This window comes from Phoca vitulina, unplaced genomic scaffold, assembly GCF_004348235.1.
Source record: "Phoca vitulina isolate PV1807 unplaced genomic scaffold, GSC_HSeal_1.0 scaffold33, whole genome shotgun sequence".
Classification (NCBI taxonomy): domain Eukaryota; kingdom Metazoa; phylum Chordata; class Mammalia; order Carnivora; family Phocidae; genus Phoca; species Phoca vitulina.
The window spans coordinates 18,372,237-18,384,929 of record NW_022589736.1 but is presented as its reverse complement, the minus strand read 5'-3'; the positions used below and the strand labels follow the sequence as shown (position 1 = coordinate 18,384,929).

Here is a 12,693-nt window from a genome sequence, read left to right as displayed (position 1 = left end):
CTGCCACTTAATAGAAAGCCTTAAAAAGTCCCATTGGTCAGTAAAGACAAGCTCCAGAAATGAAATTTTGGATAATTATTCTGATATTTTTCCTGGGAGGTTATTATGAGTGATTAGGTGTTTCACGTTGATTTTTGATAGTGATTTTTTTAAGTGCAAAGGCCATGTCTAAACAGATTCCGACACATCCATACAGTGAAATACTACTCCAGCAATGAAAAAAAGCAAACTACTGATACACATAGCAACATAGATGAATCGTAAGAGCATTTATGCTGAGACAAAGTTGTCTTACACAAAAGCATATGTACTATATGATTCTGTTTATATGGATTCTAGAACAGGCAAAACTGATCTTTGATAAAAACTAATCATAAAAGTAGGGAGGGCTGGAGACAGGCTGGGAAGGGATATGAGGGAATTCTCGTTAGGAGATTGGGGTACAAGGGTGTGCACATTTTTCAACACTCCTCAAATGTGCTTATGATTTTATTTTATGTAAATTTTACCCAAAAATATAAACAAAATGATGATATACATGTTGAGGTGTTTAGGACTGAAGTGTACTGATCTCTGTATTGACTTTGATTTATAATCACCACCACAATGAAAAAGGATTGATGGATGCACAATAAGGCAAATGTAAAACCTTAATTGTAGAATCTAGTTGGTAGTTATTCAAGTACTCATTGTCCAATTCTTCGCATTTTCCTGTAGGTTTGAGAATGTTATAATACAGTGTTAAGAATGTAATTTCAGGGGCACCTGGATGGCTCAGTCGTTAAACATCTGCCTTAGGCTCAGGCCATGATCCCAGGGTCCTGGGATCGAGCCCCACATCAGGCTCCCTGCTCCACGGAAGCCTGCTTCTCCCACTCCCTCTCCCCCTGCTTGTGTTCCCTCTCTCGCTGTCTCTCTGTCAGATAAATAAAAATTTTTAAAAAAATGTAATTTCAGAAAATAACTATTAATATAAAAAAGCACAAAGGGCACAATGGTTAGTGTTTTTTGATGATGCAATATTCTCTTAAACACTGAGTATCCTTAGAGAAATCGAGCTACTTGTCAAAGGTAAATGAGAATTTATTCCATTACCTTTGCTCAAAATGTTGCATAAAAGAGACATTTAAAATGATAAACACACAAGGGTTTCTGAATTTGAAATATGCCACATTGAATTGTTATGAGATTAAATTTATAATTAAAAAACTACTTAGTATCATGTTTTTGACTACACGTCATTTCATTTTCAGTTTTTCCTTTTGTTAATCTCCATGAACTATCTTTAAGACATGGTAGGTTCTGAAATCCAAAGAGGGATAATAAGCAGGTGATAGAATTCAATTAAGAAGAAGGTACTATTTTAATGATATAAATTAACTAATAAGTATTATTGAAAATATTGATTTTTAGGGTACAAGTAACATCACAGCATTGCCTTTTCATACCCTGAGAATTATTGAAATTTGGAAAGACTGGAATATAATTCAAAATGACCCTGACAGATTAGAGCATTTTATTTTTGTCAAAAGGACAAAATTCAATGGGAACTTGTACAAAAGTATACCCTTCAGGACCAAAACCAATAAATGGGGAAGGACCAGTTATGAATCTAGGATGTCAGCAATGACCATGTCAGCCTTGTTCACTGAATACTCACTGTCCTCTGTGCTATGACTGGATCCAGCTTTGGTACATATTTTTTTTCTAAGTTTTTATGTAAATTCCAGTTAGTTAATGTATAGTGTAGTATTAGTTTCAGTAGTAGAATTTTGTGATTTACCACTTAGATACAACACCCAGTGCTCATCACAAGTGCCCTCCTTAATCCCCATCACCCATTTAACCCATCCCCCCACCCACCTCCCTTCCAGCAAAGAGTCTGTTTGATAGGTATTTTTAAGTAATATGGAGAAATAAGTAAAGGTTTAAAGAGGAACGAGATGACTAAAATAATGAAAAACTGGTCCTAGGAGGAAAATCTGAGAGAAGAGGAATTTCTCTAAATGCTTCCAGATTGAAAAGGTTCAAGTTCCCCTTGTTTATTACCATTTTCAATTAATGAGGTGTTTTTATGGAGAGATTCTATGAAAAGCAAACAAGGGAAATGGATTTAAGTTGAGATAGTTGAGTTGTACAAATGGAAGGATCTCTTGACCTCAAGGTTGATTAAACTCTGGAATAATTATCAAGTGATGCTGTGGATTCTGCATCCCTGGAGAATTATATAAACAAAATATAAATTCTGAGTGGATCTAGATTGACCTGCCAGAGGTTGGGGGCAAGCCCTGATGATCCCTGGGAGGACCTAACTGGGGCTACATTCTATTAATAATGTTTCACTCCACAGTAAGAGTTTTGAAACAACTTGATACTAAATTATATTCTTTCTATAAGGAATGGCAACTTTAAATTCGCTTCATTCAGAAATTCCCTGTGTTAATTTACAGCAGCGTGACTGTGGATAGCAATACCATATTGTATACTTGAAATTTGCTAAAGGGGTAAATATCAACTGTTCTCACCACACACAAAAAAAGAAAAGAAATCAATGATAATTATGTGAGGTAATGGATATGTCAATTAGCTTGATTGTGGTGGTGATTATTCCACAATGTAGAAATATTAGCAAAACATGAAGTTGAACACCTTAAATATAAATCATTTATGTTCGTGAATTATATCAGTAAAGCTAGAAACAAATCCCTGTATTGAATGATTCTTCTTTTCATTAGACTTGTCCCCTAGTAAATCACTATGTGTTGCTTTGGTGACAGTTTGTAACACTGTTCTTAATTTAGTTTCTCTACTTTATAATTATTATAAAATAATTACAGTATATCCTGTCATTTTTCTCTTTAATGTTACAACATTATCATTAGGAGGACATTTTTAAATGTGAACCATTATGTTCATGAGTGTTTTCTGTCGGTGAGCAGGTCTCTATCTGAGCGTTAGTATGTTTCACATTCTTCGCTTTTTGATCCTGCCAGGTTAGCATTCCATCATCCAGACCAGTTAGGGTGGAAAGAGATAAAAATGTCATCTTGGTGAACGATATCTCTTCTTTCTGAAAGTCAATATGGCAAAAATCCTCTTGCATTTTCCACTGTATCCTCTATTTCTGGTTTCTTAATCTCATTCCGTGGTTCACTTTTATTCTTTTTCGCAGAGCAAAACTTGCTTCCTGTTGTGATGCTGCTCAAAACTTCATTGTTTCTCAGAATAACACTCCAGCTGGGACCAACATGAGTTATGAGGTGGAAAGCAAAAACGAAATCCTAATTAGAGAGAACATTTTTAATATGTTTCCAGTGGTGAGTAAAGATTTGTTGTGGTTGATTTGTGTCACCATTGCAGGTGACTTTTCTCCCACGTTACATTGTAACTTACACTAATGGAGGAATTAACTTAGAATTAAAATACCATAGTTGTTTTGATGTAAAAGATGGTGATAGTGGTCCCTTTTAAAAAGACAATTTTGAATGCAAGTGGCTCTGCAGGGAACGGTATTTATATCTTACATGATAAGCTCTCCAAGTCCTTGAGTCTTCATGACTCATCCTTGCATGAGATGAGCTACTTGGGCTTTCTGCATAGTAATTACTGAGGCTTGGGAAGAGGACCATTTTTCACCTGGAATAAGATTCTTCCAGTTGTCAGTTTTGGTGACTGAATCATTTCCTTCACAAAGAGCTATGGGTTTATGTGGCTAATCTTTGGGAAGTAAATTTGTTAAGAATTTGTGGGGGCGCCTGGGTGGTACAGTTGGTTAAGCATCCGACTCTTGGTTTCAGCTCAGGTCATGATCTCAGGGTCATGAGATTGAGCCCCACATCGGGGGCTCAGTGCAGAGTCTGCTTCAGATTCTCTCTCCCTCTCCCTCTACCACACCCCCGTGCTCTATCTCTCTAAAATAAATACATAAATCTTAAAAAGAAAAAAAAAGAATTTGTGGTCAGTGAACATAACCTCACGTTCAGGGATTTCTGTGCAGTGTGTTTATTGATGTATCCCAAGCTCCAGAACATTCCCCAGTGCATATATGCATTCATTACATATTCATTAAATAAACTAATGAGTAATGATACAGTGTCATTACAAGAAGAAACTTCTTTAATATAAATCTAAACTTGGGGAGAATTTTTGTCATGAAGAACAGCCTATTGCTTATAAACATACACTCTCAGTCATCTTTTCATGATTTGATTAAAAGCAATTAAGCTAAGTCAATATGGTAAAAAATGGGATGACCTTATATATGCAGTTTACCAACTGTAGACTATTCAGTTCTTGCAATTAATTCCCTTTTGTTGGACCTTTGACTTCTTTTAAGTAATTTATTGGTCATGTAAGTTGTTACGGTTTTTCTTTTACTGTTATAATTCAAAGGAAGACTAATTGGCTGAGAATGATTGCAAAATGAATAGAAAATGATAGAGAAAAAATATTACAAATTTTCTGGAAGGAAAGGGGGATGTAAAATGACTCATAAAGCATTCTAAAAATGCCCTCATGATACATTGAAATTACCAATAATTGAAAAGATAATAAGTACAGAATATTTATATTCCCAATCAAAGAAGTCCTGGGAGAGTTTCACAATGAACAACTCTCACCCTAGCAATTTTTTCTAGTGTTTTCCTTGCTTTAGACTGATCAGAACAGAGGAGCAGCCGAGATTTTTTTGGCTTCTAATTGGCACCTTGAAAAGAATAACCTAGGCTTGATAATTTTATATGCAATTAACAACAGCATCCATTTTCCAAATTTGCACTAATTTTTCAAAATTGGGGTGGGGGCGGGGAGGTAATTCTGACTTCAGTAACAGTTGCAGAGCTAGGCCACTTTTCTGTGTTGCTTCAACACTCCTGTTTCTCTGGAGGAGACATCTAAGGGAGCTGGCCTCCTTCCCGCCCTGCTTCCTGCATTCCCCTGTTCTGTTCTGCTAGAAAACTGTGGGGCAAGCAGCAAGCAGATCACAATAGATACTTTTGATGAATGTTGTGAAGTCATTTCCTCCAAACACTTTGCTAAGTTACTTGAAAAGAAAACAAGGTTGGTTTTCCACCAGAGTGAGTAATGAGCAGGCCTTGCTCAACATAGCACAAATTTTCCACTTTCTTAGGAGCTTTATTTTAAGAAACATTGGAGTTTGTAATTCGGAGGTTACTCTTACTGAACATGAGATCCCAAAGCATATGGGCTTTTCCTCCCAGTTGACCAAGAAACCAGAGAAAACATGCGTTATTTTGAGTGCTATTTTAATAGGAGACAAGTTTCCTTCAGTCATCTTTTCTGCTGTACCATTAAGAGTATATTTGCATTCTATCCAATCTGTAAAATTCAGAATTTATCATGGCACCATTCAGTAAACACAGGTTGAAGACATCTTGAGCTAGAAGTACAGCAGACTTGAAATCACCTGAGGTATTTGGGAACCATTAACTTCAGAGCCAGGTCCTCTGCTAGGCATTGCAGATACAAAGAGAAAAAGGTACATAATTAACATTGTATTCATTGAATGTGAGAAGCTGTGTAACTGTAGTGAATAAGAGCATGGCCTCCTTCAGGGGTTTGAATCCCAGCTCTGACACTTGCTAGCCATTACTTAAACCCATGCTTTTATTTCCCGTCTGTAAAATGCTCATACAGATCACATGTGTTAATAAGTCAGGTACTTGGAACAGCGTCTCTCGTATAATAAGCACAATATGATTCTTAATGGTTAGAGACAAACCTAGACGTGCTGAACCAGAGTTCTCTCTGCTTGTTTGGCATCTCCCAGATGGAGCACCTAACAGTCATAGGGATTCAGCAGTTCTTTGGGCTTCTCAGAACCACACTGGCCCTGAGGTGTTGCCGTTGGTACTGGTAAACTGGCTTTGGGCAGTAGGCTGCCCTGATTTGTAGTGTTGGCCGATTTTAGTGGTATACGTACCCCTGGGGTGGCCGATTTAAATTTTCCAATGGCTTCCCGACAGTTCACAAAATTCCTGAATATTTACCCGCTGGCTCCCACACCCTAGTCCAAGTGGGTCCCAGCTCAACACTGGAGATTTTTTCCAGGGCAGGCCCTCGGGCCAGTAAGCCTTTATTGAAATGCCACTGTGTACATTACAACATGCAAGGTCTACGGTGAAAGATGAGGGGAAGCTAAAAGTCATAAACACACTCTCTGCCCTTGAGGACCTCCACTTGAATTCTGAAGACAAAAGAGGTGACTCAGGACGATGTCACTGTGGAGTCTGAGCTGGACCCCCTTGGTGCTGCTCAGGTTCCTGTCATTACATAAGGGAAAGAGACCAGCAAAGAAGTGCACCATTGAATTGAGAAGTTACGTTTCAGACTGGGAAGGACTTGGGAAAAGGGGGAAATCTTTTGGGGGTAGACAAGTCAGGTCCTTGGAGGAAATATAAAAGATTCAGACCTTGGAAATTCATTTGAAATATGTCAGCACGGAGTTAGTAGGCATCCCTGCAGCTCTGGTCATTTGCAGAGATGACAGGCATAAATCTCGTGTCATCACTGAGCCTGCAGGTCTAACTATTTAAGAAGCACAGGAAGCTTCCACTAAATTACCTATTCATTTTATGCCCAAGAATAGAGAATTTCATGATACTTTCTAATTGCTTTATTTCCTTTATTTTGCTGAAAACGTTCCTGTTTGTTGGAAGGGTCCAATGTGGGATTTTGCCAGTCTAATGTTATGTACTTAATTATGTGATGTAAGATACATTAAGTTACATTTTATAAACAAATGTATTATATTTTAGATTATTACATGATAGGGTATGTGATACACTGTATATTCTTCTCAAGAGAAATGAAAGGCAGGATTACAGGATTTTTTTATTGTAAGTCATAAATTGATCAACATGCTATGGCATCATTACTTCTGCTTTTTTTCCTTGCTGTTTTTCTTTCCTTCGCATGTATAAAAAATGTAGCTGCTCAAATTAAACTGGTGATGTTTGTGGTTCTGAAACTAAAGCTATTTTGTGATAGTTTTTCACTTCCTCCTGCTAGTCTCAGCCTTTCGTGGAGTACCCCTACAATCAGTGTGCAGTGGTTGGAAACGGGGGAATTCTGAATAAGTCTCTTTGTGGAGCTGAAATAGACAAATCCGACTTCGTTTTTAGGTAAGACCTGTCAGATTGGTTTCCTTGAAACCAAAGGTCAGTTGGATATTTTAAAGAGATGCTGTAAAGATACTCCATGTAAATTTCGACCTTTGAGCTGTGTTGCTTAAGTCTACAAATTATCTAGGTAGCCTTTCCTGAAGTGTTAAATGGATCACGAGTTCCTCAGAATGTTAATACCAGAAGGATAAAACTGAGTGATGGCCACATTGCAGAAACTCTGCTTGAAATCATGGTGAAAGAGGGTCTTCACTGCAGGACTTGTCAGAGCCTTCAGTGTATTGATATCATGGCTCCTTCAGAAGGACTCTGGAGAACAACATTTCTCAGGTTCACCTGGAAAAAAGAAAAAAAAAAATATATATATATATTAACAGAGCATTTCAAGGAACTTTTGTTCTCAGATAATACTCGAGAAAATGCTGACCTAAGCCTTGTATTGCCATGCAACATCATTGTTTAGTTTTCAGGCTTGAAATTAAAAAAAGAAATTGTGGAGCTTCTAAATTCTGGCCTTTTAAAGTGTTTATATCTCAGTAGCAGCTAGCTGGCAAACATGGAAGCAAAAGTGGTTTGTTTCTCTGGGTGCCTGTGCTAATAAGCCAAGCTGCAGAGTTCCCGCGCTTTCAGAATATGATGGAAAGGTGATTCATCCCTGTGAGGATGGATTTCAATTGAAATGCACCTTTTTAAAAGTAAGTTCGAAATCTGTTTCTTCTTATTTCAGGGGCACTGATTTCAAACATCAGAGGAGAGCCTTTGATCCTTATTGATTTAATGCTGCCCTTTATAGCAACTGAAAAGGAAGCAGGATTTTCAGTCAGTAGCTCCCCTCCCCCACCCACTGCTTTACTTGAATCTCATTTAAAGTTTTTATTGCTACAGGTAACGACAGAACAGTAGACCTGACAGTCCAGCAGGTCATTGAATGTGCTTCTCATGATTCATGATAAAATGACCAATACCTGAATGATTTGGCCATTTAGTTAAAGCACTCGCTGTGAAAAAGCCATAATGAACCTAAATAATTGTTCTTGTAATAGACTTCTTATAGACTTAAAATTCTCAAAACATCTGTAGGGAGTGTTATGGCTACCCATCCATTTTACCTTATGGCAGACACATGAAATACAAGTTGAGGTTTAGGGGCGCCTGGGTGGCTCAGTCGTTAAGCATCTGCCTTCAGCTCAGGTCATGATCCCAGGGTCCTGGGATGGAGCCCCACATCCGGCTCCCTGCTCTGCGGGGAGCCTGCTTCTCCCTCTCCCACTCCCCCTGCTTGTGTTCCCTCTCTCGCTATCTCTCTCTCTGTCAAATAAATAAAATCTTTTTTTTAAAAAAAGCTGAAGTTTAAAAAAGAAAAACAAACATCTCAGCAACTACTTAATTTCGAACTCTACAGTAAGTATGCATATTTCTAGATCCTACCTTTGCTGCCGGGGATGTGGGGATGTTTCTGAGACAGTTCTCTGTGAAGTGAGCCTTCCAGACTGAAAGGCCAAATGAGGGCTTAGATGTGGGCATGGTCATTAAAATTTATTTAAGTGTTAGGCCCGTACTTTGAATACACATGTTCAGAGTTTGATAATAGTCTGGAAACTGCTTATTATTGTTTGTTTTTCATTTCAAAAGTTTGGGAGCCTAAGGCACAAAAAGAGGTGACGAGTGGTTTTACCAACTACCACAACTATTGTATGTATACAGTACTCCATATTTCCCCTTGGAGTCTCCTACGATACTCTATTGGAAATCAACTTTGATTATTAATTAATTAATTAATTAAATTAATTATTTATTTATTTATAGTATTCCATGATTCATTGTTTGCGTATAACACCCAGTGCTCCATTCAATATGTGCCCTCTTTAATACCCATCACCAGGCTAACCCATCCCCCCACCCCCTCCCCTCTAGAACCCTCAGTTTTTTTCTCAGGGTCCACAGTGTCTCATGGTTCATCTCCCACTCCGATTTCCCCCCCTTCATTTGTCCCTTCACCTTTAATTTTAAAAAGAATTTGGGACTGTATTAGAAGGTAGATTTGTTATCACAGGATGTCCATTAATGCAGGCATTTCTGTATTATCTGTGATTGATATGTATTTTTTGCAAGGTGACGTATTTAATTATTTCCTGACATGTCTTTTTTATCAATGAGAGATGTACCTGGTCCATTTGATTTTATGTTTCATAGAGTGTGGAATGCTGTTTCAACTTCAGTCCCTGCAGAACACATTACCTTGAAACAGCTTTCCTTAGGACACACCCAGAGAAGCTCCCTTTGTATGTATAGCTTTAAAGCAACGGCCTACTTGAAATTCTGTAAACAATATTTAGGGAGTCATAACCAACTTTCCCTTTTTTGTGAAAGGAATGTAATTACTCAAAATTACAATTCTTAATTTGTTTTGAGTACTAAAAACAAATTAGTACTCAAAAGAGGAAGAGAACATTTATATGAAAACATCATTATAGGAACATTAGGGTTTTATTTATTAACAGCATAATTTGCTAGAAAAACTATCCATATGGGAATCAGGAAATTTCAGGTGTTTTTTTTTTTTGTCTTTGCTTCTGGCAGACTCTGTAACCTTAGTTGCAATGCCTCATTTTTTTTTTAAATCTGTAAATTGATGATCATACCACTGTGGGAATATAATCAATAGAAATAATAATTTTAATAAAAGGATTATGAACTCTTCAGAAGCTAGGCAAGGTAATTGTCATTTCTCATTTTGATATGCTTAGGGTCTTAATATTGAAAGCATTTATCAAATTTGTATATTTCATGCAATGTTGAAGTGCCAATTAAGGGCTCAGTACTCATTGAAGTTTTAAATGGAAATCAGATCAATTTAGAACTCCTTAACAACCATGATTTTCTTCGATAAAATAACAGTAATTATATGTGTACATGTATGTGCTTTTTTTTTTATAAGTTGCATTTTGAAAATACTTTTTTTTTTCAAATTTCAGGTGTAACCTCCCCCCAATCACAGGAAACGTTAGTAAAGATGTTGGCAGTAAAACCAATGTTGTGACTGTAAATCCCAGTATCATAAAACTAAAGTAAGTACCTCCAACTTACATACTGTTTGAGAACATTTGTTTTATTATTTAACATGTTTCTTAGTTTGAACACTATCTTGTTGCTGGAATGACTTGCAACACAGCTAGAAAGGCGTTTAGGGAAAAGATAGAAGAATATATTCATAATTTTTTACTTTCTCTCAAGGTTGTAGGTTATAAGAGGTATGACCTCTCTTTTTTTTTTTTTTTAAAGAAAACCATTTTATTTTATTTTAAAGACCTCATTCTTTATTTTTTAAAGTAATCTCTACACCCAGTGTGGGGCTCAAACTTACAGCTCTGAAATCAAGAGTTGTACGCTCTACCACTGAGCTAGCCAGGCATACCAACCAATTGTACTTCTAATGTCATAAGCTGAACATTACTAATCAAGTGAGAACTCATTTATTTCTTCATCTTTTTTAACAATAGTGAAGTTACTTTTGAGAATTTTCTTTCAGAATTTTAGCATTACTCTTTTATCTTGGGAGCAGTTTCTTGATAGAACAGTTTATTTAGAAACTTCAGAGAATGAGTCTTAGGAGAACTTGGCCAAAAAAAGAAAAAAAAAGTTTTTACTATGGATAGTTTATTAACAAAAAATAATTCCCATATTTCATTTTTCACAGTGTAGCCACTACAAAATGTTCCTGGTTAATAAAAATCCCATCTATAGTTTTACTCCATTGTTTTCATCAAAATTGACTAATAATCATTACTAATAAAATACACGATATACTCATATAGTTCTAGTATCTCTTAAGATAATGTGAAATATTGTACCTGCATCCCAAAAGTTTACTTTCTAGACACAATCATGCATACTATTATATTTACTAAAGTATTATTTAAATCAAACACACAGAACTATCACGATACATAAGGGAAATTTAAAATGTGTGTGTGTGTGTGTGTGTGTGAATGTAGATATTTTAGGTTCTTTATAGGAAACTTTTATTTTGTGATCACATATACAAAAAGATAGACAGATCACCAGTGTACAGCTCAGTGAATTTTTTTAATGTATAGACATTTTAAGAGTGTCCTATGTTTGAGGGGTTGCCTGGGTGGCTCAGTCGTTAAGCGGCTGCCTTTGGTTCAGGTCATGATCCCAGGGTCCTGGGATCGAGTCCCACATCGGGCTCCCTGCTCAGCGGGAAGCCTGCTTCTCCCACTCTCACTCCCCCTGCTGTGTTCCTGCTCTCGCTGTGTCTCTCTCTGTCAAATAAATAAATAAAATTTAAAAAAAAATAAAGAGTGTCCTATGTTTGAGAAAAAGTCAGTCATTATTAAATTGGAAGGTATTTCTGTATCAAAAAGCTGCCTTAGAGAAAAAGTTTACTGAGTTGGAAGATAAAATAATCTAAGAAATATGTGTCCAGTAAGGATATAGCCCAGTAAGAAAATATAAATGAAAGCCTTGGGACACCATGAAAGATCGATGAAGACCTAGCCTTTGATATTTATAGGAGGCTTACTTGTACTTGAACTCTGAGTCCACTGCTTGTCTCTTATACACAACAGTGATATAAATAGTTCAATGGCTCAGCCAGTGGTAAATTCAGCCTTATGTAACCCAAACTGCTACTTTGATTATAATGATGATGATGTCGTTTTTTTGTTTGTTTGTTTGTTTGTTTGTTTTTAATTTGTCAGATATGGGAACTTAAGGAAAAAGAAAGAAATATTTCTGGAGGACATTGCAACCTATGGAGACGCGTTCCTTCTTCTGCCAGCATTTTCCTTCAGGGCCAACACGATTGCCTCTTTCAAAGTGTACGACACCCTAAAGGAGTCTCAAGCAAGACAGAAGGTTCTATTTTTCCATCCCAAGTACCTGAGAAATCTTGCCCTTTTCTGGAGAACTGAAGGTGTGACGGAATTTCGCCTGTCCTCTGGCTTGATGATCACAAGTGTAGCAGTTGAACTGTGTGAGCACGTGAAGCTGTATGGATTTTGGCCCTTCTCTAGAACGGTTAAAGACACACCTGTCAGCCATCACTACTATGACAATAACTTACCTAAACGTGGTTTTCATGAGATGCCTAAGGAATATAGACGAATTCTCCAACTTCACTTGAAAGGAATCCTCAAATTACAATTTAGCAAATGTGAAATAGCCTAAGCATAGTGCTTTAAATGGTAATAATTTTAATAGAGTGCCATAGGTGAGTAACGGTGTTTCCCAATGCTAAAAGCATTGGGTGTAGGGCTAATAGGAAGAGCCCCAAAACTTGGTTTGAGCAAAGCTCCCCACTAAGCTTGCAACCCAGCAGCTCATGCAGTTGTCCTGATCTTCAGTTTCCCTCCCTGTAAAATGGGGACCATGATATCTAACTCTATCTAATAATCTATGAAAACTCTTGGCAAAGGATTGGCGTGAGGTAGGGACTCCATGAATATTTCCTTGTTGCTCTCTAGAACTACCGGTTCCACTCTCAGCAGAGTGATAATAAAAGGCATGCTGTTTTGAAGACCCTTCC

At 37.1% G+C, this 12,693-nt stretch overlaps 1 protein-coding gene across 1 annotated transcript in view; it reads left to right on the top strand.

Moving 5' to 3' along the window:
* ST8SIA6 (ST8 alpha-N-acetyl-neuraminide alpha-2,8-sialyltransferase 6) overlaps positions 1 to 12,400 on the top strand; it is a 133,478-nt gene extending 121,078 nt beyond the window's left edge. The window contains exons 5-8 of the mRNA XM_032426042.1: positions 3,173 to 3,317; positions 7,030 to 7,142; positions 10,118 to 10,210; positions 11,867 to 12,400. Of these exons, the coding sequence (XP_032281933.1) occupies positions 3,173 to 3,317; positions 7,030 to 7,142; positions 10,118 to 10,210; positions 11,867 to 12,335 (820 nt within the window). The 3' untranslated portion in view covers positions 12,336 to 12,400. The remainder of the gene's footprint in view (positions 1 to 3,172; positions 3,318 to 7,029; positions 7,143 to 10,117; positions 10,211 to 11,866) is intronic.
* The last annotated feature ends 293 nt before the right edge of the window (positions 12,401 to 12,693 follow it).